General features: G+C 42.3%; 1 protein-coding gene across 1 annotated transcript in view; it reads left to right on the top strand.

Moving 5' to 3' along the window:
* The first annotated feature begins 1,927 nt into the window (after positions 1-1,927).
* LOC148333368 (uncharacterized) overlaps positions 1,928-22,746 on the top strand; it is a 61,229-nt gene continuing 40,410 nt past the window's right edge. Inside the window, 38 exon segments of the mRNA XM_088300638.1 lie at positions 1,928-2,153; positions 2,277-2,378; positions 3,180-3,371; positions 3,458-3,568; positions 3,905-4,097; positions 4,198-4,334; positions 4,527-4,751; positions 5,280-5,421; positions 5,487-5,610; positions 6,565-6,756; positions 6,826-6,963; positions 7,330-7,512; positions 7,608-7,802; positions 8,559-8,707; positions 9,101-9,269; positions 9,352-9,486; positions 10,322-10,474; positions 10,667-10,868; positions 11,200-11,340; positions 11,424-11,609; positions 11,772-11,843; positions 11,921-12,047; positions 12,128-12,261; positions 12,532-12,729; positions 13,070-13,219; positions 13,696-13,875; positions 14,067-14,183; positions 14,432-14,581; positions 15,513-15,665; positions 15,834-16,049; positions 16,146-16,250; positions 17,397-17,541; positions 17,929-18,140; positions 19,394-19,612; positions 19,751-19,857; positions 20,617-20,770; positions 21,672-21,771; positions 21,894-22,057. Of these exon segments, the coding sequence (XP_088156764.1) occupies positions 1,943-2,153; positions 2,277-2,378; positions 3,180-3,371; positions 3,458-3,568; positions 3,905-4,097; positions 4,198-4,334; positions 4,527-4,751; positions 5,280-5,421; positions 5,487-5,610; positions 6,565-6,756; positions 6,826-6,963; positions 7,330-7,512; positions 7,608-7,802; positions 8,559-8,707; positions 9,101-9,269; positions 9,352-9,486; positions 10,322-10,474; positions 10,667-10,868; positions 11,200-11,340; positions 11,424-11,609; positions 11,772-11,843; positions 11,921-12,047; positions 12,128-12,261; positions 12,532-12,729; positions 13,070-13,219; positions 13,696-13,875; positions 14,067-14,183; positions 14,432-14,581; positions 15,513-15,665; positions 15,834-16,049; positions 16,146-16,250; positions 17,397-17,541; positions 17,929-18,140; positions 19,394-19,612; positions 19,751-19,857; positions 20,617-20,770; positions 21,672-21,771; positions 21,894-22,057 (5,983 nt within the window). The 5' untranslated portion in view covers positions 1,928-1,942.

The raw sequence follows: 22,746 nt of genomic DNA, 5'->3' as shown, positions 1-22,746 counted from the left end.
ATTTTGTATTTCCCCATGTTTTATCCGCCTCATTGTCACCACCAAATGAATAGTACAAGACCGCATGAATAATTACAAACGCAGATAAGTTCTCTTTAGCGCATCCTCATGCATTATGAACATGGAGAATCCGGTTACCGAACACCATTATCAACTTTGGCGCTCGCTTGGGAATCGCGTTCCGTGTTCACGTTTCACTTTCAGCTACTGAGTGCTTCTCACTTTCATACATTAAACAGTCACGCAGGCTCAAAGCAAACAGTTCTGAATGAACATAGCCTATTTCGGCCGACTGTGTTGCCTCGATTGGAAATTTATTGACAATGCATCAGTTGTGGTTTTCACATTTGTTGATTTTTGTGCTGTGCACCCGACTTGGACCGACTTCTGGTAAGAGCAATAAAAAAATTCAATATTACTGAAGCTCTTTTTAGCTCGTAACATCTCATATGTATTTGTGTCTAATAATTTGAAGCCAGTGCATATCAACCCTCGGTCGAACTTGAGTGTCCAGAGGGAACATATTTCTCCCAGCAACATTGCTTGGAGTGCCCCTCGGGTCATTTGTAAGCCCCCAACCAAATAAAAAGAAAATATTCAAATAAAAGGTTATTTTTGTTTGTGGCAAAAGATTAATGATGTATGCGTGTTTCACAGTTGTCCTGGAAATGTATCTGCGGCTCAGAGATGTGGCTTGGGAACATTCAATCCATATACAGGGAAAAGCAGGATCAGCGACTGCAAGGTAAAGCAAATATGTAAAAAGTCCAACGATATTAGATTTTATTGAGTGAGTTGCTTTTTTCCAAAATGAAAGGCATGAATTCACATTTTTTCATTTGTTTGAGTAACTTCTCAACACTGCGACGTGAGTCCTCTGGTTGGCACTGTTGGTTTAAATAACGGTTTAAAAACAATGGCAAGTCAGTGTGCTTTCAGCCCAATGTTGACCAGAGAGTGCCATCTATAGGAGTCCAAAAATACTACAACTGGTTCATGAAGCAGATTTGAAGCTTCATTTACCCATCAATAGCTAGCACAAAATCCTAAAGCTTCCAATAGCCTACTAGAACATAGGAAATTTAATTGGGCTGAATCAGTGACACTTTAAATAGTCGCCGGTGTGTGCTGACTTCCATTTAGCATGTGCTAACGACTGCCGCGATAGGCCCGCAAACCTTGTGAGGAGAAGCGGTTTAGATAATGCATGGATGGTTTTCTATTGACATCATAACATCCATAATTTGCCTTTAAATGGTGAATTTTGCACTCCTTTTTGAAGAAATTATATGGGGGGGGGGGAGTGTCCTTGCAATATGGATTGTTGGCTTCTGAGTTTTCCATATCTTCTATATGCACACATAATGCATAATGCTATTAGGCATAACGATGCACAGTAGAATACCCGCGATGCTTATGTCGTCTATTATAAATGAGAAATTGTATTATGTCATGGCTTCCTGCGGTGTGTTGCAGCCTTGTTTTCCAGGTCTGATCACGTCTGAGGACCGTGTGGACTGCAGGCACTGCCCAGTAGGTTTCTCCTGCTTTCCAGCCAATGGAAGCATCTCATTATGTCCCCCCGGGGAACATTCTCCTGAAGGGATTCTTCAATGTCTAACATGCCCTATAGACTCCGTTTGCACCTTTGGATTTGCGCACAAGGTAAGAGATGATTATTGTGTCTTGTTGCATGGATGATTGACTGACGCTCATTTCATGCTTTTCAGTGTGGGCCTGGAAAAGAGCCTAACTTCCATCGCACAGAGTGTCATGACTGTCCCCCAGGCTTCTATTCCAGTGTGTGCGCTATCCACTGCCTTCAATGTCCTGCAGGTTTGAAAAAAATAAAATACCACATTATATGAGTGCACGTGAGCGTTAATAGCCAAAGTAAAGTGCACCTGTCACTTCCACAGGAAGTCACTGTCCAGACAGCGGGATGTCCCAGCCGCTCACTTGCCCACTTGGATCAACTTCCACACTCGGCCAGACCTCATGTTATAGATGTAACGATACCTCCTCAATGTGCGGTGGAGCCACGCCGTCCCTCTGGAGGCAGTCAGACCAAAGGTCAAGTCAACCAATTACATGTCGACCTGGCACATACAAACACCCACAGGAGGATTCCGTCTGTATTGTGTGTCCAACGGGTTCGTGTTCATTAATTTCATAACGCTACATCGTAATGTCCATTTTTCCTGGAAGGGAGACAATAATATTTATATGTCTGTAATTTATAGAAAGTACATACTGTGTATTTCCTTTCGACATAGGTCATTACTGTGACGGAGGTGTAGCTATACCGTGTCCTGCAGGGACTTATGGCCCCAAAGAAGGTCTGCAGAGGCTGAAAGACTGCGCAATCTGTCCTGCAGGTAGCAGATGGATTAGACTGTTGGTGTTTCATTATCAAGATACTTATCTCAGCTCATGGTGCAGCCATTTTGCCTCTTGCTGTTGACTGAAAATGACATCACAGTTGCTCGGGGCTCAGGTAACGACCAAGAACGGTTCATCTGATTTGTGAAGCTGAGCCATGATTGGTTGTTACCTGATCCTTGAGCAACTGTGATGTCATCTTCAGTCGACAGCAAGTGGCAAAATGCCCCCCCCCAAAGAAGTACAAAAGTTTAACTCATATTCCACAAACGGAACATTAAACAGAATGCCGTTAAGACTAGTGAAGGCACATAGAACATTCTTTTTAAGAAAATTTTGGGGTTGACCTCTCCTTTATGACAACATAATCAACATTAAAAAAAAAAACAATAAACATTTTGATACTCCTAAACTAACAGTGGACTAGTGGTTAGTAGTGATGGGAAAATGAAGCTTCAAATTTGCTTCGTGAAACAGTTGTTGTGTTGTGTTTTTGAGTCCTCTAGGTGGCACTGTTGGTTTAAAAAATGGCAAGTCAGTGTGCTTTCAGCCCAGTGTTGATCAGAGAGTGCCATCTACAGGAGTCCAAAAGTACTACAACTGGTTCATGAAGCAGATTTGAAGCTTCATTTACCCATCACTACTATTAACCCCCCCCAAAAAAATATTTTGTGGATGCAGTCAAATACCTTATTAATATGAAAGATCCTTTCATTATTTTGTCCAGTCACATTGTTACTTTCAGTACCGATACATTTTTGTGCGTTCTTGTCTTATCCACAAATACTGGTCTCTAGGGTTTTACTGCCTGAAAGGAACTTCAGCTCGACCCTCCCCTCAGTTTTTGTGCCCAGCGGGTTTCTACTGTGAGGAGGGCACAGCCACCCCGAACGGGTCACCTTGCCCTCCCGGAACAGCAGGAGAACAAGTGGGTCAGACAAGTAGGGCAGCTTGCAAAAGATGCAGCGAAGGACGCTTCTGTCCTGCAGGTAAGTTCAGAGTAAGTTGGCAGGAGAAATACACAAAACAAAGTAATGTTCTGGCTTAGTGGCATTCTGCATCTTTCTCCTGACAGGCTCCTCAGCTCCTGGCTTGCCTTGCGCTCGTGGAAGGTTCTGCCCTGCTGGCACGATGGAAGAAGTCACGTGTCCCAGAGGCACTTTCACCCCTCATCAAGGAGCAATAAGTTGGTTGATATGCCATCATCTAACACGGACAGATAAATAAATCCTGGCACAGTTTCATATACACGGACATGAATTCCTTAACTCATTGACTCCCATTGACGGCTTAACACGTCAAAGATCCATTTTTTTTTTTTAACTCGGCTGGTATTGAATTCCTTAAACAGGAAGCTCATGTTTGCCCTTTAAGAATGTGTTGCACTTTCTTGGTATATCAGCACAGTTACTCTATAAAACTGAACACGATAGTCCATGCCTTATTCCTGCCAATATAAGCATGAATAATTCTGCACGTACAGTATATCCACTGATACACTGAAAATGTGCTCCTCCTCTAGGTTCGAAGGACTGTCTCAAATGCCCGGCTGGTTTCTATTGCCCCGAAGGAACAAGTGACCCTGTGCCGTGTCTGCCGGGCTCCTTTAACCCCTTGGAGGGTCAGGCTGAGTTGGCTGACTGCCGAGAGTGTCACGCAGGGAAGGCCTGCACTCAGGTTGCTCTGACGGCTCCAGATGTGGACTGCATGCACGGGTGAGGAGCCTCCGCACATATGCAAAGAAAATCTCTTCTTGAATATAACCGAAGGCATACTTGTAAACTCTATGACTCCTGTTTGTTTTAATCGGTATAGGTTTGTGTGTCCTCCTGGTTCATCTAAACCCAATGCTCCAACCAATGCATGTCCTCCTGGGACACTGAGCAACCGCACGGACCTCACAGATCGTTCACAATGTCAGCAGTGTTCGGCCCGATACGCTTGTCTTCGAGGTTCATTGCTCCTGTTTGTTGAAGTAAAAAAAAAAAAAAGATTGATAAGCATGTTAACATCTTTTTATGATTCCTAATCATTAATAAGAGCTGTTTTATACGACACACATTTCTGATATGTGTTTTTTATTCATTGACAAAAAAAAAAATTCATTCATTCTCAACTATTCTGTCCCTCACTTTGGTTGTTAGGAACAGGTGGTATCCACAGACCACCCCTCTCCTGCTCTGTCGGCCATTATTGTCCCTCTGGCACCAAGTTCCCCACCCAGTACAAATGTCCCGTGGGCACTTGGAGTGGTCAAAGTGGATTAGAAGCTGAGAGCGAATGCCAGCCGTGTCCTCAGGGCTGGTACTGTTTGGTGGGATCGGGAGCACCATCGGGCAGATGCAACTCTGGCCACTACTGTCCTGAAGGTACACAGAAATACAAGTCAGTTGTACCGCAATTTCCGGAATATAAAACGCACCTGTAAAAACGCCGCAAAATCTATTTCCTGAAAAAAAAAAAAGAAAAAAGCCACACCAGTCTAAAAGCTGCAGTTTTGTTGAAAAAAAAGTTGTTTCCTGCATTTATAGAATAATTTTATTAATTTCATGCACATAAAGGTACATGAACAAATTCTTAAAACAGTGCTTTTTAACACGGCAACTACTTTGATAATTAAAACAGAACTAACCCAAGAAAAAAAACCTCTAGATTTATTTAGCGTATTTTCTGAACTATACAGCGCCCCCTACTGGTGAAAGAAAAATCCACAGAAAAGCCGCACCGTTGTATTAGCCGCGTGGTTCAAAATCTAGGAAAAAAGTAGCGGCTTATAAAATGCGGTACTATCGCAAAGGGGTAGAAATGATAAAAACGGAACATGTTAAAAGAGAAAATCTTTCGAGGAACTAAAAGCATGAGGCATTTATGAGCATATAACTCCGTTGACTCCTCAGGGACGGCATATGGCGCCCAGTTTCCTTGCCCTGCAGGTACATACAGCATCCACATGGGCAACAGGCAGAAAGAAGACTGCCTGCCTTGCCCTGAAGGGTCGTTCTGTCTTGAAGGCACCTCGAAACCTGCACCCTGCCCACCGTGAGCACAGAATATATATCCAAGAGATTTGTGTGAGTTTAGTATTTACACTTGTGTTTCTCCAGCTCAACATTTCGCCGTCTGAGAGGAGGTCAGACACTGGAGGACTGCTCAACTTGCCCCGCCGGTTATTTCTGCTCCCACTCAGCCACTGTGAACCCCAAAGTGTGCGGTGCCGGCAGCTACTCCGTAAGGGCCGTCGCCCACCATCTATTGTGACTGGTTAACTGATCTGTAAGAACCAAATGATGTTTGTAGTCTCATCCTGACGGTGCTATTTTTTATTTTATTTTTTTACATTTTCAGCCCCCACAGTGATGGGTCTCATATTAGTCACCGGCTATCTGTAGAGGAGAGGAATGAGCTTTATGTAGTCGAACATGGGCAATCCATTCTGTGAAGCTGGCTGACTCTTCCAAGTTCTAATTTTAAAACTAAGTTTTCCTCTAGTCATTCATTCTAAAGTTCAAACTGTTGCCATCACTAAATCTGTATTAAGAATGCAGGCATTTTTTTTAAAAATGTGTTAATTTATGATATAATAATAATATAATAATAATTCATTAATTAAACTTTAAAGGGGAAGTCAAGTCAAAAACCTCAGTTACAATACTATGTTTTTTGTGGTCCCGCTAGTCTAAAGATGGTATTCTGATAAATATTACATTTGTGAAATATGAATTAAGCAGCAAAATCCACCTGTTTTTCAATTATAAATGACATAGCAGTGCCTAAGCGCTTGGGTAACCACCAATCACAGCTTACTTTTTAAATCCAACCCATTCGTATTTGGAATCCAGACCCGATTACAACACAATCTTTTAGATGTTCACTGAAATGAAATAGCTTAAGGTTTACTGACATCACAAATAATAGTTTGAACTGGCTGTGTTTGACCTGTGAGCCAAATTTTGACAAAACAGTTGAACTCCAAATTGTACAAATTGTAGTCATTTTTTTCACTGTAGTTGTTGTTTGCTTCCCAGTGTTGGATAACGTATTATTTCTTCAACCTTCTCATTTTTCTCTGCTCCCTTTGCTTTTTAAGTTTGCATCTTGTGGTGTTCCTCCCCCATAATGATGGATATCTTTAACTTCAACAACTTCCTCCATAACCTTATGTGTGTGTGTGTGTGTGTGTAGGATGAAGGCGCTGCAGAGTGTTCTCCGTGCTTGCCGGGCCACTTCTGCAGTAACGAGACCACAAGTGAGGAAGCCATGCTAAGTGTCATGGTGTGCCCCCCGGGCTTTCTCTGCTCTCAAGGCTTGGCTCGAGACCCTCGTCGCTCGGCCACCCTCTGTCCTCGTGGCTTTTACTGCCCCGGAGGAGGCATTGTGAGTTTCATAAATGTACATTTAGTCTTATTATTGCCGCTTGATGCCTCTGGGCACATTTCCTTGCAGGATCCCAACCCCATTCCTTGCCCCAACGGTACCTACAGTGAACATCCTGGTTTAAGTGAGGTCAGCGAGTGTGTCCCGTGTCCGGAGGGGATGTACTGTTTTTCTCAGAATCCTGAGGAGCACCCCATCATCGCACCTGTAAGAGTGCAGCGATTAATTAAAAAAAAGAATTCCTATATATATCTGTATAATATTTAGCTGGTCATATACGTCACTGCTCAATAACCACTCGGTCACCGTGGTGCCCTTTACAACCCATGACGGATTAACTCATTTACTCCCATTGACGGCTAAAGACATCAAAGATCCCTTTTTTTTTTAAATGTTTTTTGTTTTACTCGGCTGGTAGTAAATGAGTTCATTAACTGTGGAAGTGGTGTACTATCACATTCCTACAACCTTTATTCACTGAACGTCTTTTTCGGTTTACTTTAGCTTGTTTTACAGTTTAATTACTATCTTGTATTTGTACCTTGTTGACACAAACATATTCCTACATTACAGACTGGCCTTTGCCCTGATGGGCATTATTGCCCTGCTGGGACTGGCTACCCGTTTTCCAACCCCTGCCAAGCTGGACAATACAGGAGCACAGCATCTGGTCACAGTGGAGTGGTGTGTATTTCATGCCCATCCAGGCACTACTGCGACCGACCAGGAGTGCACACACCCGTTGTGTGCCCTCAGGTGGGAATACACACTATTTTATAAATTGACACAAGATTTCCAACAGTGCATGTCGTGTCCCTTTATTAGTGCCTATCTATCATTGCCTTTTATAGGGTTTTTACTGTCCTGAAGGATCCTCCTCTGCCCAAACGTGTCCTGAGGGAAGCTACGGCTCACGCTCAGCTCTCAGTGAGGAGCCTGAGTGTTCTCTTTGTGGTGCAGGTTGGCACTGCAGTGGTGTGGGCCTGACAGAGCCTTCTGGCATCTGCAAGGGTGGATTCTACTGCAAAGAGGGAGCCAAGTCTGCCGTATGTAACAACTGTGTTTTTTTTATTAATTTTTTTATAAGGAATAAGGTAGTGATGGGAAAATGAAGCTTCAAATTTGCTTCATGAAACAATTGCTGTATTTTTAAGTCCTCCAGATGGCACTGTTGGTTGAAATAAAGGGTTTAAAAAAGGACTGGTCAATGTGCTTTCAGCCCAATGTTGATCAGAGAGTGCCATCTACAGGAGTCAAGAAATACTACAACTGGTTTATGAAGCAGATTTGGAGATTCATTTAACCATCACTCGAATAAGGACCTCACATTAAATCCCAATGTGGGATCAAAACTTGGTGCGTTATTTTGTCGTCATTTTCTGTGCTGGCAAGAGACTGTATACACTAATAATGCGAGTACATTACTTCTGTAGACTGCAATATTGACATAAACATCTAAATCAATGATTCAATTAGTCGTGGGTTTTCCGAGACGCCTCAGATTCCTTAAAAGGGAAAACGCCTAAATGGAATAGAATGGAAGAGATTGAGAACCCCGACCTCAACCCCTCGATCAAATGCTTTTAGGACATCAGCTCCACCGACAATGACTTTACAAATCTTTTTGAATGGAGAATAGACACAGTGTAACATCTTGTAGAAGGTCTCCTTTGAAGAGTAGAATCTTTCACAGCTGCAAAGACACGACTGATCACCGTTAAGTTCTTATAGGTCCATTTCCCGTTGGTTTCATATTCACATATCCAAACATATGTTCTTCATGTTGTCCACATGATAACTAGACTCCAGTGGACGGAAAAACGGGTGGTTTGTGTCCTCCAGGAAGTTACTGTCCACCAGCTTCGTCCTCGCCTATTCCATGTCCCCCTGGCAGCTTCGGCAACAGCTCTGGTCTGGGCAGACCTCAAGATTGTGTCAGCTGTCCACCAGGGTAACATCACCTTACAGCAGGGGTGGGCAAACTTTTTGATTAGCGGGCCACAATGGGTTCTAAAATTTGACAGAGGTGCCGGACCAGGAGCAGATGGATGGAGTGTTTTGGTCACCTCACCTCATCAGAAAAAAAAAATCATTTAATTTTAAATGAAAGTGAGCAAAAGCATTATATATGTCTTTGAAAAACCACAGTATTTAGAAAATAAAACATTAACAAGGTGTATTCATTTAATTTTTTTCAAGTTTGGTGGGCCGGATTAAAATGTTGAACGGGCCGCATGTGGCCCCCGGGCCGTAGTTTGCCCACACCTGCCTTAAAAGTAAAAAAAAACAAAACAAAAAACAATCAAATGCAGGCTTTAATATGTTGTTCTTCTCTCCCCGTAAGGTTCTATTGTCTAGGTTCCAACAACACTTCCCCTTCAGGCCCCTGCGCTCCTGGATATTACTGCACTGGCGGTTCAGCTTCTCCTCTTCAGCATGAAGCAGAGCAGGGTCACTTCACATTGGAGGGAGCCGTCAGGCCAGAGCCTTGTCCTATTGGAACTTTCCAGCCAGTACGCACAAAAACCGAGGTTGTGCTGATGCAGACTTCATATCATTACCTTATTAAGAGTTGCTTTCTCTTATCCTCCAAAGCGTCAAGGTGCACAATCGTGTGTGCAGTGTCCAGGAGGTCGACTGTGCAACCAGACAGGCTTGTCCTTGCCACCACAATGCCCAAAAGGATATTACTGTCCTCCAGCATCTTCTGTTGCCCACCCCTGTCCTACAGTTAGTTGAGTGAATAATGCATACGCTGGATATAAAAAGTCTACACCCTCCTGTTAAAATGCAAAAAAAAAAAAAAACAGTTCAACTTTAGTGTCATTGGACCATGCAAAAATCTTTCTTGGGAAATTTTTATAGTTCGATCAAATGCTCATCATCAAAAGAACACTATTCCTATAGTGAAGTATTGTGGGTGGCAATATCTTGCTTTGGCATCCTTCAGCAGCAAGAATTGGGTCCTCACAAAAGATGGAGGAAATAATAAACAGTTCTAAAAAGCCAGCAGTGCTAGCACTAGTGATCGGAAAATGAAACTTCAAATTTGCTTCATGAAACAGTTGTTGTATTTTTGAGTCCTCTAGATGGCACTGTTGGTTGAAAAAATGGCAAGTCAGTGTGCTTTCAGCCCAATGTTGATCAGAGAGCGCCATCTACAGGAGTCCAAAAATACTACTACTGGTTCATGAAGCAGATTTGAAGCTTCATTTCGCCATCACTAGCTAGCACAAAATCCTAAAGCTTCCGATAGCCTACTAGAACATAGAAAATTTAAGTGGGGTGAGTCAGAGACACTTTAAATAGTCGCCGGTGTCTGCTAACTTCCATTTAGCATGTGCTTGAATGTGATTGGTTAATTCAGAACCTAGCCAGTAAAAAGAGGGTGAGCCACATTATTTCAGCCGTGTAGTTTTACTTCACCCTTTCCAAAAAATAAAAACAATTTGATTGATTTGAACAGGTTACAAAAAAAAAAATAGGTGTCCGAACAGGGGTGTGTAGACTTTTTATAAGCACTGATAACAATTGCATGTAAATAATAAGTAATGTGATTTTTCAGGGGTGGTATTCCAATGAGCGCGGTGGTGAAGATGTGCGGCATTGCCGGCCATGTGAGGCAGGATGGTTTTGCAGTAAAGCTGGCCTTTCTGACCCCGAGGGCTTGTGTGACCCAGGGCATTACTGCATCTCGGCAGCCTCCACACCCTCTCCAGTAAGACACTCTTAAGATGACTCAAACTGTCTGGATACACATCCCTACATAATTGTACTGTTATCATGTGGTCAATTCTGAGTGATCGTCCAAGATGTCAGAAATTTGAATTATTGTTTTAGTTGAAGAATGTAACAATTTTGAACGAAGAATGAAATCAAATCGTTTGCGTTGTTTCATCTTTTCCTTCAGGTTGCTGTGGACTCTGGGGGAGTGTGTCCTGCAGGCTACGTTTGCCCCAGAGGGACCAAACACCCTCAGCAACACCCCTGTCCTGTTGGAACTTGGAGTAATACTGTGGGGGCCCAAAACATGTCATACTGCCTGCCCTGCCCCCCTGGATTATACTGTAACACAACTGGGATAATTCAGCCTTCAGGGACATGTGACACCGGTGATGTAATCAATCACATTCATGTATTTGAAGCATATCTGTAAATATCATTAGATAAAAATCAACAAAACTACAATATTTTATATTGCTGGATTTATAGCCCTTTATTTGGATGATATAAATCTTTGAAATTTTAACATTAATATTTGAATATAATTTTATTTCTAAAAAGCGACAATGAAAAAAAAAAAAGTTCAATTAAAAGCTCTTTATAAGCTCCAAAGCTAATTTGATGTTGGCGTCTATGTGTTATGCTTGGTAACAGACATTAAAGTGACCAAAAAAAAACATTCCTGATAATTGTTTTAAATCTCGTTTTTTCTTTTTTTAGGGTTTTATTGTTCAGGGGGCGCAGTGTCTCCCAAGCCGTTTAATGATTTGACCGGGGGAATTTGTCCCATTGGCCATTACTGTCTCATGGGTTCTGCCTCCCCTACACCGTGCCCCGATGGGACCTACACAAACACAACAGGTAGTGAAGAGGTCTGGTGAAATGACAATGAATATGATAATGGAACATTGAGAGGAGTTTTGAAATTCATTTTCCATTTGAAGGTGCAGATGCATGCCGAGATTGCCCCCCGGGGAGCTACTGTTTATCAGGGGAGGGCATCCAACCCTGCCCATTAGGCCACTATTGTCTTTCGGGGGGTGTTGAGGGCATCCTGCCCTGCCCTCCTGGCACATACAACCCTCGGTTGGGTTTCAGCCAAGTGGAGCAATGCCTCATTTGTCCAGCAGGTGGAAGCATTGTCTCACTCACTGAACAGAAGCCAGTCAATGCTTGTAAATCTAGAGCAGTGCTGTGTTTTGCATTTCATTCAAACGCAGATCTAATGATTGTAATTATGCATTTTTTATTTCTATTTCATTGTGTATTCATTTTCTAATGCTTATTAACAGGCTTCTACTGTGAGGACTGGGGTCTCTCTGAGCCCACCGGTCCCTGCCAGGCTGGTTATTTCTGCACAGCAGGTAATTCCAGTTATATCATGTCACATCATCAGTCTGATGAACTGGATCCCAAAACTAAACTTAGAACATTTTAAAAGGTGTAAACTTCCCAAATCCGGATGGAAACTACAGCACTGGAGTTGGAGGAGTGTGTCCGAAGGGAAGATACTGTCCTGAGGTGACCAGTCTCCCGCTACCCTGCCCCCTTGGAACCTACTCATACCGGTCAGGGAACAAGAATGTAACACATTTCTTTGAAACAAAACATTTTATGTTTCCAATTTTTTTTAAATGTGTGCTTTTAGTCTTTACGTGACGGATATCAGTGGCTGCAGCCCGTGTCCAGCAGGTCAATTCTGTGCTACTGAAGGTCTCACTCAACCGTCGGGAAAATGTCAGACAGGATATTACTGTCCGGGTGGAGACTCAGCAGCCACAGGTCGCATATTTATCATATTTCATATTTAATTCATTCTTCATATCCACAGCTCATTATTCCCTAATTGAATAAAATGGCTTAGTGCTAACTTATATGTGGAGAGAAATATCCCAAATAGGCATTCCAAAAACAGATGCTGACAGATACAGGCAATTTGAATGTGTGATGGTGTTTTGTTGACAGCGATGCATGAATTAATCAAGCTTTATCACAAGATTCATCATAATAATGGCTTTTATTTAACGCATCTAATTGCTTTTCCCTCCCCAGGCTCGGAGGGAGGTCTTTGCCCACCCGCTCATTACTGCCTGCAAGGAAGTACAGGCCCAGCATCATGCCCAGCTGGATCCTACACGAACCTTACAGGACAGTCGGCGTGTTCACCCTGCCCTGCTGGCTACTACTGCCCGGAGAAGACGAGCGACTTCACCAAGTTTCCGTGCCCGCCTGGGTTCTATTGTCCAGATGGTACGATCATCCAAACACACATGAAGAAACATCTTTGCATATTTGGTTCACTGGACACTTCATTAGGTACACCTGCACATCCAATTAGAATTCTGACTTCGCAAAGATAATAATCATGGCTGGTCTGATACCACTTTTTTTCAGATTGAAGTACTTACATTTGAGTATGCGCCAATACCTAGTGCTGATAATTAATGTCTTGCGATTTTGATGAAAATGTCTTTACTTCACTTAAAATATGCACCGTTTCGTGATTTTGTTGCATAATCGTTAATTATTATAAGCAAGTGGAAAATACCCCAATAAACAGTCTGTAAATTTATTTTTACACATGCTTTAGGTACAAGGCATGCCACTCAGTACCCGTGTCCTCGTGGCTACTACAACCCCGAGCGTATGACCCAAAGTCTGGACAGCTGCCTGCCTTGCCCCCCTGGACACTACTGTGAGAAGGAAAGGCTGACTAATGTGTCTGGAAAATGCAAAGCTGGTCAGTTTCTGTTGTTCTGCTCCACAAAAAAAAAGAGCCTCATTCATATATATATATATATATATATATATATATATATATATATATATATTTTTTTTTTTTTTTTTTTTTTTTGTGGAAAAACCACAGTATTTAGAAAATAAAACATCAACAAGGTTTATCCATTTAATTTTTTTCAATTTCGGCAGGCTTAAAACGGATTAAAACGTTTAACGGGCCGCATGTGGCCCCAGGGCCGTAGTTTGCCCACGCCTGGCATAGAGTAACACTTCTCGAGAAAGTACGTTTTTAAGTAATAATGTACAAGTGACCCACATCAGTCTTTTTTATTCATTGCATCTTTGAAGCGTCATACTTGATATTTTCAACATTCCCTCAACTACAACCTCTCGTCATCTGCCTCCGACCATTTTCTGTCCCCTTCCCCTAAACTGTCACCCAATGTCACACTCTCTACATGCATTTGTTCCACTCAGGTTGGTTTTGCGTCTCAGCGGCGTGGAACTCACAGCCGTTTGACCTGGATAATTATACCAACGCCAACTGTCTGTGCCCCGCCACTGCCACAGGGGGGCGCTGCCAGCCGGGCTTCTACTGCCCTGCAGGTAGCTCAGAGCCCGCTCCCTGTCCACCTGGGTCCTTCTGCAACATCTCAGGTACTTAGAATACAACAAACCAAGTCACTCAGTTATTTGCAAGCTATCACAATCAACGTATGTGGTATTTCAACTGTGTACCAAAGTGTTTCCCTCTCCATAACGATCGAAATATTGAATTCATTAGAATGTGTCTCCTCTGGCTGTAATATTGGGATATGATGCGCAAATCTGCTGTTAATGATCAACAGGTTTGACTTCGCCGATGGGTCCCTGTTCTCCAGGTTATTATTGTGAAGGAGGAGCCATTGAGGCCAAGCCAACAGATGGAGAAACAGGCAGCATCTGTCCAAGTGGGACATACTGTGGTAAGCGCCGCATACACTGCCTTGGGACAGTTGTTTCGCTAATTGCCAATAAACATTTTTAGTGGGCTTATTTGGAAATAAATGAAAAGACATTTTCGTCTCAAATAAAAAAACATGTTGAATTTCAACACGTAAACATAGTCGGAAAAATACCGTTTTATTTGTCTTGTTTGTGCAAATCTGAATTCATATATGAACAGTTTCTCCCCTTCCCCACACCCCCATGACTCTTATTTGTCACCCTACAGTTGAAGGCTCCGGAGAACCACAGTCATGTCCCACTGGTACATTTTCTTCAGTGCCCGGTTTGAGAAGCAGGGTCGACTGTCAGCCTTGTACTGCAGGGTTCTACTGCAGTAGACCGGGCCTAAGTACACCAACTGGGCCATGTGATCAAGGTCTGTGACAGGACAGCATGACGTTATAGGTAGTGATGGGAAAATGAAGCTTCAAATCTGCTTCATTGAAACGGTTATTGTATTTTTGAGTCCTCTAGATGGCACTGTTGATATAAAAAAAAAGGTTTTAAAAAAAAATGCCAAGTCAGTGTGCTTTCAGCCCAATGTTGATCCGAGAGTGCCATCTACAGGAGTCCAAAAATACTACAACTGCTTCATGAAGCAGATTTGAAGCTTCATTTACCCATCACTAGTTATAGGTGAACCTCCAATGTCAAAGGTCCAATAGTGGTACAATTTGAAATTCAACCTTAATTTTCTTTAAAAAAAAAAAAAAGGCCCCCAAAAGTCAAACAATGTTTCATATCATCATCATGAGTCAGCTAACTGAGCATCGAAATCATTTAACACTGCAATTTTGTTTTGCTATTATGTTATGTTTTCTGTTGACAAAAAAATAATTATGCATCCCTCTTTCATACCGATGATCGCGGTAAACTCAGGAGTGGTCACCTACCACATGCAGGGCTCATAGAACCAGATTATGAATTTGAGCATAGAATTATTGAACTGAACAGCTACATATATATTTAAAAAAAAAAACATTACCACTAGATGGCACAATTACTCTGAAAACACCTTCCCATCCCCTCTCTATGAGCCTGTCATGCATCTTCAGGGAGTGAATATTTTTCCTTTGCTTTTACACTCTAGTGATAATTTGTAAGGCTGTTAGGAATGTCCATTTTCTATACTGCTTATCCGGTTTCTGGGAAATTGGAGAGAAAGGATTCACTGGACTGTTCAATTCAACTAGTGTCATAATTCAGATTGCTTTTGACTTTGGAGGGTGTACCTCTGTATTATAATTGAACTTTTCACATTAATTGTGGTGCAATCATTTTGTAAAAACAGCTCCCCCGTTTCACAGGTTATTGGTGCCCCCCTGGTCAAATGGTTGCAAACGCTCTGCCATGTCCACTTGGTCATTTTTGCCTCAACAGTAGTGCCGCTCCAGAGCCTTGTCCATCGGGAACGTACCAGGACAGAGTGAGGCAAGCTTTCTGCATTACATGTCAAGCAGGTTGGTCCCATTTCAACTCTCTCAGCTAACACAAATCACTAACAGAATATTTGAACAAGCGTCTCTGAAAATGTTTTATTCATGAAAATGTCACGACACGATCTACCTGCTGACATTAATTCAATTAATTAGCCTAAATTCAAATGTATTCACTTCTCTTTTCACAAGGTTACTACTGTGATCTCAGTCAAAGTCCAGCTAATGGCTCCTTGCTGAGGCTCTGCCCGAAAGGACATTACTGCCCTGCAGGCACAAGCATGTCCAAGGAGCACCCTTGCCCCATAGGCTCATTCAACCCAAGAGAGCATGCGGGCAGCCTTTCAGGCTGCATGCCATGTCCTAGTGGCCAGTACTGTCCTTCGCTAGGACTTTCAGAGCCGGCAGGTTCGATGAAGGAGTTATGCTGTGATTGCTGCTGTACATCTGCATTGGTGTCGAGTTCTGATGTTTTTTTTATTTAATTTTTTTAACCACACATAGGATCATGCCTTGCTGGGTTTTGGTGCAAAGGTGGCGCATCCTCTCCGACCCCGTTGGACGGACTTTCCGGTTCAAAATGTCCTCCTGGTCATTATTGCCCATCAGGTGACACAATGTGATTGAAAAAAAACAACCACAATTAAAAAAACGACCTCAAAATAATAAGATTATAAGTCAAACATAAGATCTAAAATAATTCAAAACAATTAGACATAATAAATGAATAAAACTCCATAAGAAGTGCCTGGTTGAAAGCCTAAGAATATAAAAATGGTATCAAGCAGTGCCTCTCAATTATTTTTATATTTTGGTCCCCTAGGAAGAAGAAGACATCTTATGCACCCCCCAACTCTCCGCCACGACTATAAATAGTATAATTTGTCTTAAAAATTGTTCTAATTACCCCTCTTGATAACATCTTTTTTAACTGCAAAAACAAATAAATATAAATCAACTTGCAACAAACAATAACTATAACAATGCTTTTTAGTCTCTAACTGAAGACAAAGTGCATGACTTCGCCCCAAAAAAAATATTAAATGAGAGCGCCACTGCCACCTATTGTAATTGATGAGTAATTACACTTGACTCTAGTGTTGCAAAGAGCAAAATGAGAGTCAAGCTGTCCTTCTTTTTTTACCAGCTGATGCCAAAAAAACTATACAATTAATAGATTACTCTTTAAGTGCTATCAAGTTTGGCACCAAATTCTTTGGGTCAAAAATTCTGCCTTATACCAAGATTTCTGTAGCGTACCACTTTTATGGGGATACCGACTGCAGTGGTAAGCTACCCAAAGGTTGGCGCTGGGCACTTTAGTCACAGCCTTTATTTTTTTGAAGCCTCCATTTTTTAAATTAGAGTCACAGGTTTGTCCGATGTAGCACAAATGCGGCTTGTTTTACAAGCTAATGTAAGCAAATGTATGCTGCGTGCAGTTAACATTCTGCTCCGTCCTAGTCGAAGGCCACCCATGTTTTATTCATGCTAATTACCATCTGGTGGCCTAAAAGAATTCTCTGACAACATTTATCTTGTAACTTTTAACACTGCTTTCTTCAGATGAATGTCTCCTCACAGCGGAGGCATTTTCATTGAAAGGAGGCCTTTTTTTTTCTCCTATCCTGATTGTGGCATCCAAGTCAGTTATTTCTCTCACTTTTTCACCTGGAAAAAGTCACATACAGTGCATTTGTGGTGCTTTTCTCACCATCATGTTTTCATTTGGACAGCTTAAGTCTTTTCTTCCAGGCACCACTGCTCCTATGGAATGTCCCGTGGGCAGCTGGTCAAACAGCACAGGCCTGCACAAACAGGAGGACTGTCAAACGTGTCTTGCGGGATTTTACTGCAACAGAGCTGGGCTGACTTCCCCCACTGGACGCTGCCTTGGAGGGTACGGACTTCATACTCTGTCTTGTATAAATGGTGGGCAAAAAGCAGTGGAGGGCCGTGCATTTCACACGCAGGCCTTCAGTGAAGTCCTACTTGAATAAATACTCCTCATAATACCATCATTTATGACACCACGGCTGGACAAATAATATATAGATACACACTTAAATAGTACAAAGTGAGTGTTAGACGGCCTCGCTTCTCTTGAAACGTCCATCTTGAAAATGGCCTCGCAAGCGTATCTGCAATTAAATCCATGTTTTTCCCTCCTTCGGCCATTGTGGTTGAAAAAAAGCAAGAATATATTTGAGATGTTTGACATTTTTTTTCCCACATATCTTATTTTTCACAGTCGACTTCACCTGATTCATTTTATTATTTTATGTAGGTTTTACTGTCTTGGGGGAGCTGTCACCCCCACCCCCACCGATGGACTGACAGGTGGACCCTGTCCTGAAGGCTCCTACTGCCCCGAAGGGACCGCTGAACCAATACCTTGTGATCCGGGGACATATGTCGCCGTTACACATGCCACTCAGTGTGAGCCCTGTCATCCAGGCTGGTACTGCGTGAGGGGCACCATGCATCTTTGCCCTCCAGGTTTGATACGTTTAACAGTCTTGTTAACAGTCATTAATGGGCGATGACTTTTTAATAGAGTGACTGAACAGCACCAAATGTGCGCCGCTGATTTGGTTCATTGTCAAAATGAAGTCAGGCCAGGTGATTCTGGTTTAGTATGAGGTGTTAATAATTTGCAATCCAAAGTGGAGGTGATGGATCAGGGATGGGCGCAGTGTAAATAAAAAAAAAGAAAACAAACAACCAGAGGATTTTATTATTGTTGACAGAAGCTAAACTTAAATTGTTATGGCAGACCTAGTCGAAACCTCCACCGTCCCCGATGACAACATACCCGTACTGCACATTGGCTGATGAAACGCGCAGTTCCCGGGGCTAAAGGTTGAATGTTGACTTTGCAATCAATAGCTGAACGCATTGTTTTTGCTCCCTCCAGCTGAATAACCGAGAGACCACAGCAGTGGTACACTCGCCTATGACATGTCTCCCCTTTTGAAACTTTGAATCCCACCCTATCAATATACATGACTTTTGTGTGGAATTGAAAGTGTGTCCAGCTCAAGAATCCTTGGACACAAACAAAAGCAGCCCAAGCTTGCTTCTATAACTTCTTACTCTTAATTTGTGTTTCGCACTAAATAGCTTTCCATGAAATACAAATTGGCTTGTGTCATAGTTTGGAAAGCATTCTGACTGTGGAATCACAGGATTTTCCTGGAGTTGTGCACTTCAGTAGTGATGGTTAAATGAAGCTTCAAATCAGCTTCATGAACCAGTTGTAGTACTTTTGGACTCCTATAGATGGCACTCTCTGATCAACATTGGGCTGGAAGCACAAAGACTTGCCATTTTTTAAAACCTTTTTTTAAAGCAACAGTGCCATCTAGAGGACTCAAAAATACAACAACTTGTTCATGAAGCAAATTTGAAGCTTCACTTTCGCATCACTGATGGATACTACTGAAAAAACAAACAAACAAACAGGGTATTGACAAAGCACCTTGCTATCTTGAGGTTTTGCAAAATATTAGGAACAGTTTTTTTTTTTCTTTTTTTTTTATCCCTAAGAAGCAGAGGTTGCACATGCCCGATTAGAAAAAAAATATAAACCATTACATAGTTGTCTCTAACAATTTTCCAATACACCTTTGAGTTCAATGTCGGCTTAAATATGGATTCATCTTGTATTAAAATTGTACATTTGAATCCCATTTTAATATTGTTAATTGTACTTTATTATTTCATTTTAAGTCCTAATATTTGTTTTGCAGGCTTCTACTGCCCCGAAAGAACTGGCTTGGACTTGAGAAGCTGTCCTGAGGGAACGTACGGTCCTGACCCGGGATACTGGTCCGTCTCTCAGTGCAAGCAATGTGATGTTGGCCATTACTGCTCGTCCATAAATGGCACAGCTGTCAGTGGAGCGTGTCAGGAAGGATATTACTGCTTACGTGGAAACACCGCTCCTCAACCCGTCTCGCAGGCTGCAGGTAAACAAGCACGCAGGATGTGTTGCTCATTTATAATCTGGCAGCTCGCCTGACGCTTATATGAGGCTGAATCTCCTTCAATGGGCCTGTTTTGAGACATCAAAATGCAACCTTTTTCTTCTCTGTGTGCCTCACTAGGTCACGGGGGGCCCTGTCCTGTTGGCCATTATTGTCCCCGGGCCAGTGTCCATCCTCTGCCATGTCCTCGTGGTACTTTCTCTAACTTCACCAAATTCGCCTCCCAGGTGACATTGGTTAAAAATCACTCATTTGTCAGCAGCTTCTTCTCCTATACAGATTCAGTATACATCCATACATCCATCTATTATCTGAGTCGCTTTTCCAAACTGGGGGTTCGGGGCGTGCTGGAGCCTATCCCAGCTATCATCCATCGAGCAGTTGGGGTGGCACACCATGGATTTTTGTTGGCAGCCAATCGCAGGACACACAAAGTCGAACAACCATCCAGAAAACATAAAAACTGCAAGCCGGAATCGAACCCACGACCTCTGCACTGTGAGGCCATTGTGCTGACCAGTTGTTTACTTTTCCACCCATTCAGTATACAAATTGGTAGAAATTGTTCTTAATTTTTTCATAAATGCAATGTATCCTGGACGTTTTATATTTCTACGGGCCAACTTCTGCAGTCCTATATTAAATGCAGTTATCGAGAGAGAGCAAAATAAGAAAGAAACCCAATTTCTTTTTTCATCACGTATTTATTTATGACTGAAAACATCGCGTCCGTGTGCGGTTTTACACACTTGTCCTTTAGCGTTATTGTAAATTAATGGAATCTATCGCCCAGCTGTGCCCCGCCATGTCTATACATTACTTACAGTAATTAACGGTTTTCATTGTGACAGCCAATCAATACTTAATCCTTTGTGTATGTTAAAATGAGTAACACTCATTTTCATTAGGTCTTCGCTCTTCATCCTTTTTTTAAAATTGATCTATTTATTTATTTATTTATTAGGGTCCTCTTATCTCCTTCTCAGGAGGATTGTGAGCCTTGTCTCCCTAGTCACTTCTGTGACGCTGCCGGCCTCTCGGCGCCTTCCGGAAAATGCTTGGAAGGTTTCTTCTGCGCAGGGGGTGCGGTTCGGCCTGACCCAAATTCAGCAGAAGACGGTGGCGGACTGTGTCCAAAAGGTGATCCACACATGCTTTTTTTTTTTTCTGAAGCGAAGCATAATGTGCTCACAAAAAAAAAAAATATAAAATTTGAGGATTTTCTTGCCCTTCCAATCAAAGACTGCAAAGGCCTGATTCTTGGATTGATCCACCAGTTACTTCTCCCCAAAGCTTTGTTACAGATAACGTGATAGACGACGAGAACATTTAGCAAGACTTGAATACGGAGAAGAAAATGGCTTGCCATGGCCACCTGGAACATAGTGTAAACTCGGCCTTAGTACTAGTGATGGCTAAATGAAGCTTCAAATCTGCTTCATGAACCAGTTGTAGTATTTTTGGACTCCTGTAGATGGCGCTCTCTGATCAACATTGGGCTGAAAGCACACTAACTTGCCATTTTTTTTAACCCAACAGTGCCATCTAGAGGACTCAAAAATACAACAAGTGTTTCATGAAGCAAATTTGAAGCTTCATTTTCCCATCACTACTACGACAGGTTTAAGTGTGTGGTGTGCTGTGTTGATCTTTTTTCACTGTGATTATTAACACGAATGAAGTCATGTCTGGGCTCTCACATTTGAAAAAAAAATGAAATGTGTGTAGCCACTTGAGGCAGTTTGGGAAAAAGCTGTTAGACAGACAACATCACGTCACAAGCCTTACTATGCATGTCACAAAAGAAAACAAAGGCAAATGGAGACTCTAAGGAAAATAATTTCATTTGGAATTTACATAAGCCCAGCGCAAGCCTGCTCAGCTGTAAACAAAGCTCTTCTTCAAGTTAATAGTCCTAAACTTGAACAGCTGCCGTGTTGACAATGGAAATCGAAGCGCATCCGCTGTGGGTTGTGAGTGTCTGCGCTTTTGTGCTTAAGTGTGCCTCTCTTTCATGACTCTGTGGCATACACGCAACTAGGTTATTATTGTTCCGAGGGCTCTGCGGCTCCTCAGCTCTGTCCCCGGGGAACCATCAGCGCCGAGGACGGCCGAGCCAGCTGCAGCGCCTGTCCCCAGGGGTAAATGCAAGACAACACGTATTACACTTACATGTTTGTAAAATTGATTATCGGAACACACTTAATGATGGAACAAAATGACGCCGCACTCTCCTGATTCATTCAATGTTCTATTTGGACAGGTTCTATTGTCCTGGAAGCAGAAACGGGTCATTATATGAGTGTCCATTGGGTCATTATTGCCCAGTTGGAACATGGTCTAAATTCCTCTACCCATGTCCAGTTGGATCCATCAATCCTTTCACTCAGATGGGAAAGGAGCAGGACTGCCTAGCATGTCCGCCAGGTCATCACACACATTTTTCTTAGCTTTGTTTTTGGTTTGTTTTGAATTAGAAATTGTGACATCCAGGCTAATTCCTTGTTCAAGTTGCTCTACTCGTCTGAGCATTGCTAGTGGAGATCAAGGATAACACTTTGAATGAAAGGTTTACCGAAAGACCCTAAATTGAATTTTACTATACATATTAAAAGATCTGAAGTTATGGTAAAAGTCCGTTGAATTATGTCTAGAGATGTATCTGACTTGTGTGCAACAAACATCGTCCATTTGGCGAATTTTGGGGCGGCTGTATATTAAGTTGGGCTGTACTTATTTTTATAATTTATCAAATTTTCACGCTGGCCGGATTAAACCCACTTGCGGGCCTGATCTGGCCCGCGGGCCGTATGTTTGACACCCCCTGGAGTAGACTTTGCTGGCCAAGATCGCATCTTGTCATGTTTTTTTTTTCTCAAAGTAAGGGTAACTTTTCATATGGCTGTAAGTCAGCAGTGGTTCAAACCAAGACACCAAATGAAATATTTTATTCTCGACTTTAGGAAACTGAGAAAATGTTAAAAATCCGATCGATTTCACCCGATACCGATCAGCTGCAAATCACGGGATGGGCCGCGATTATCGATCACATGATCGGATCGGGACAACTCCTGTCAGCTAACTCATAACATTAAGCTCCAATTAAATTCCCCAAC

Source organism: Idiotropiscis lumnitzeri, chromosome 7, assembly GCF_059441095.1.
Source record: "Idiotropiscis lumnitzeri isolate Australia: NSW breed Sydney's pygmy pipehorse chromosome 7, RoL_Ilum_1.0, whole genome shotgun sequence".
In the NCBI taxonomy this organism is placed as follows: Eukaryota; Metazoa; Chordata; class Actinopteri; order Syngnathiformes; family Syngnathidae; genus Idiotropiscis; species Idiotropiscis lumnitzeri.
This window is presented reverse-complemented; position numbering and strand designations above follow the sequence as displayed.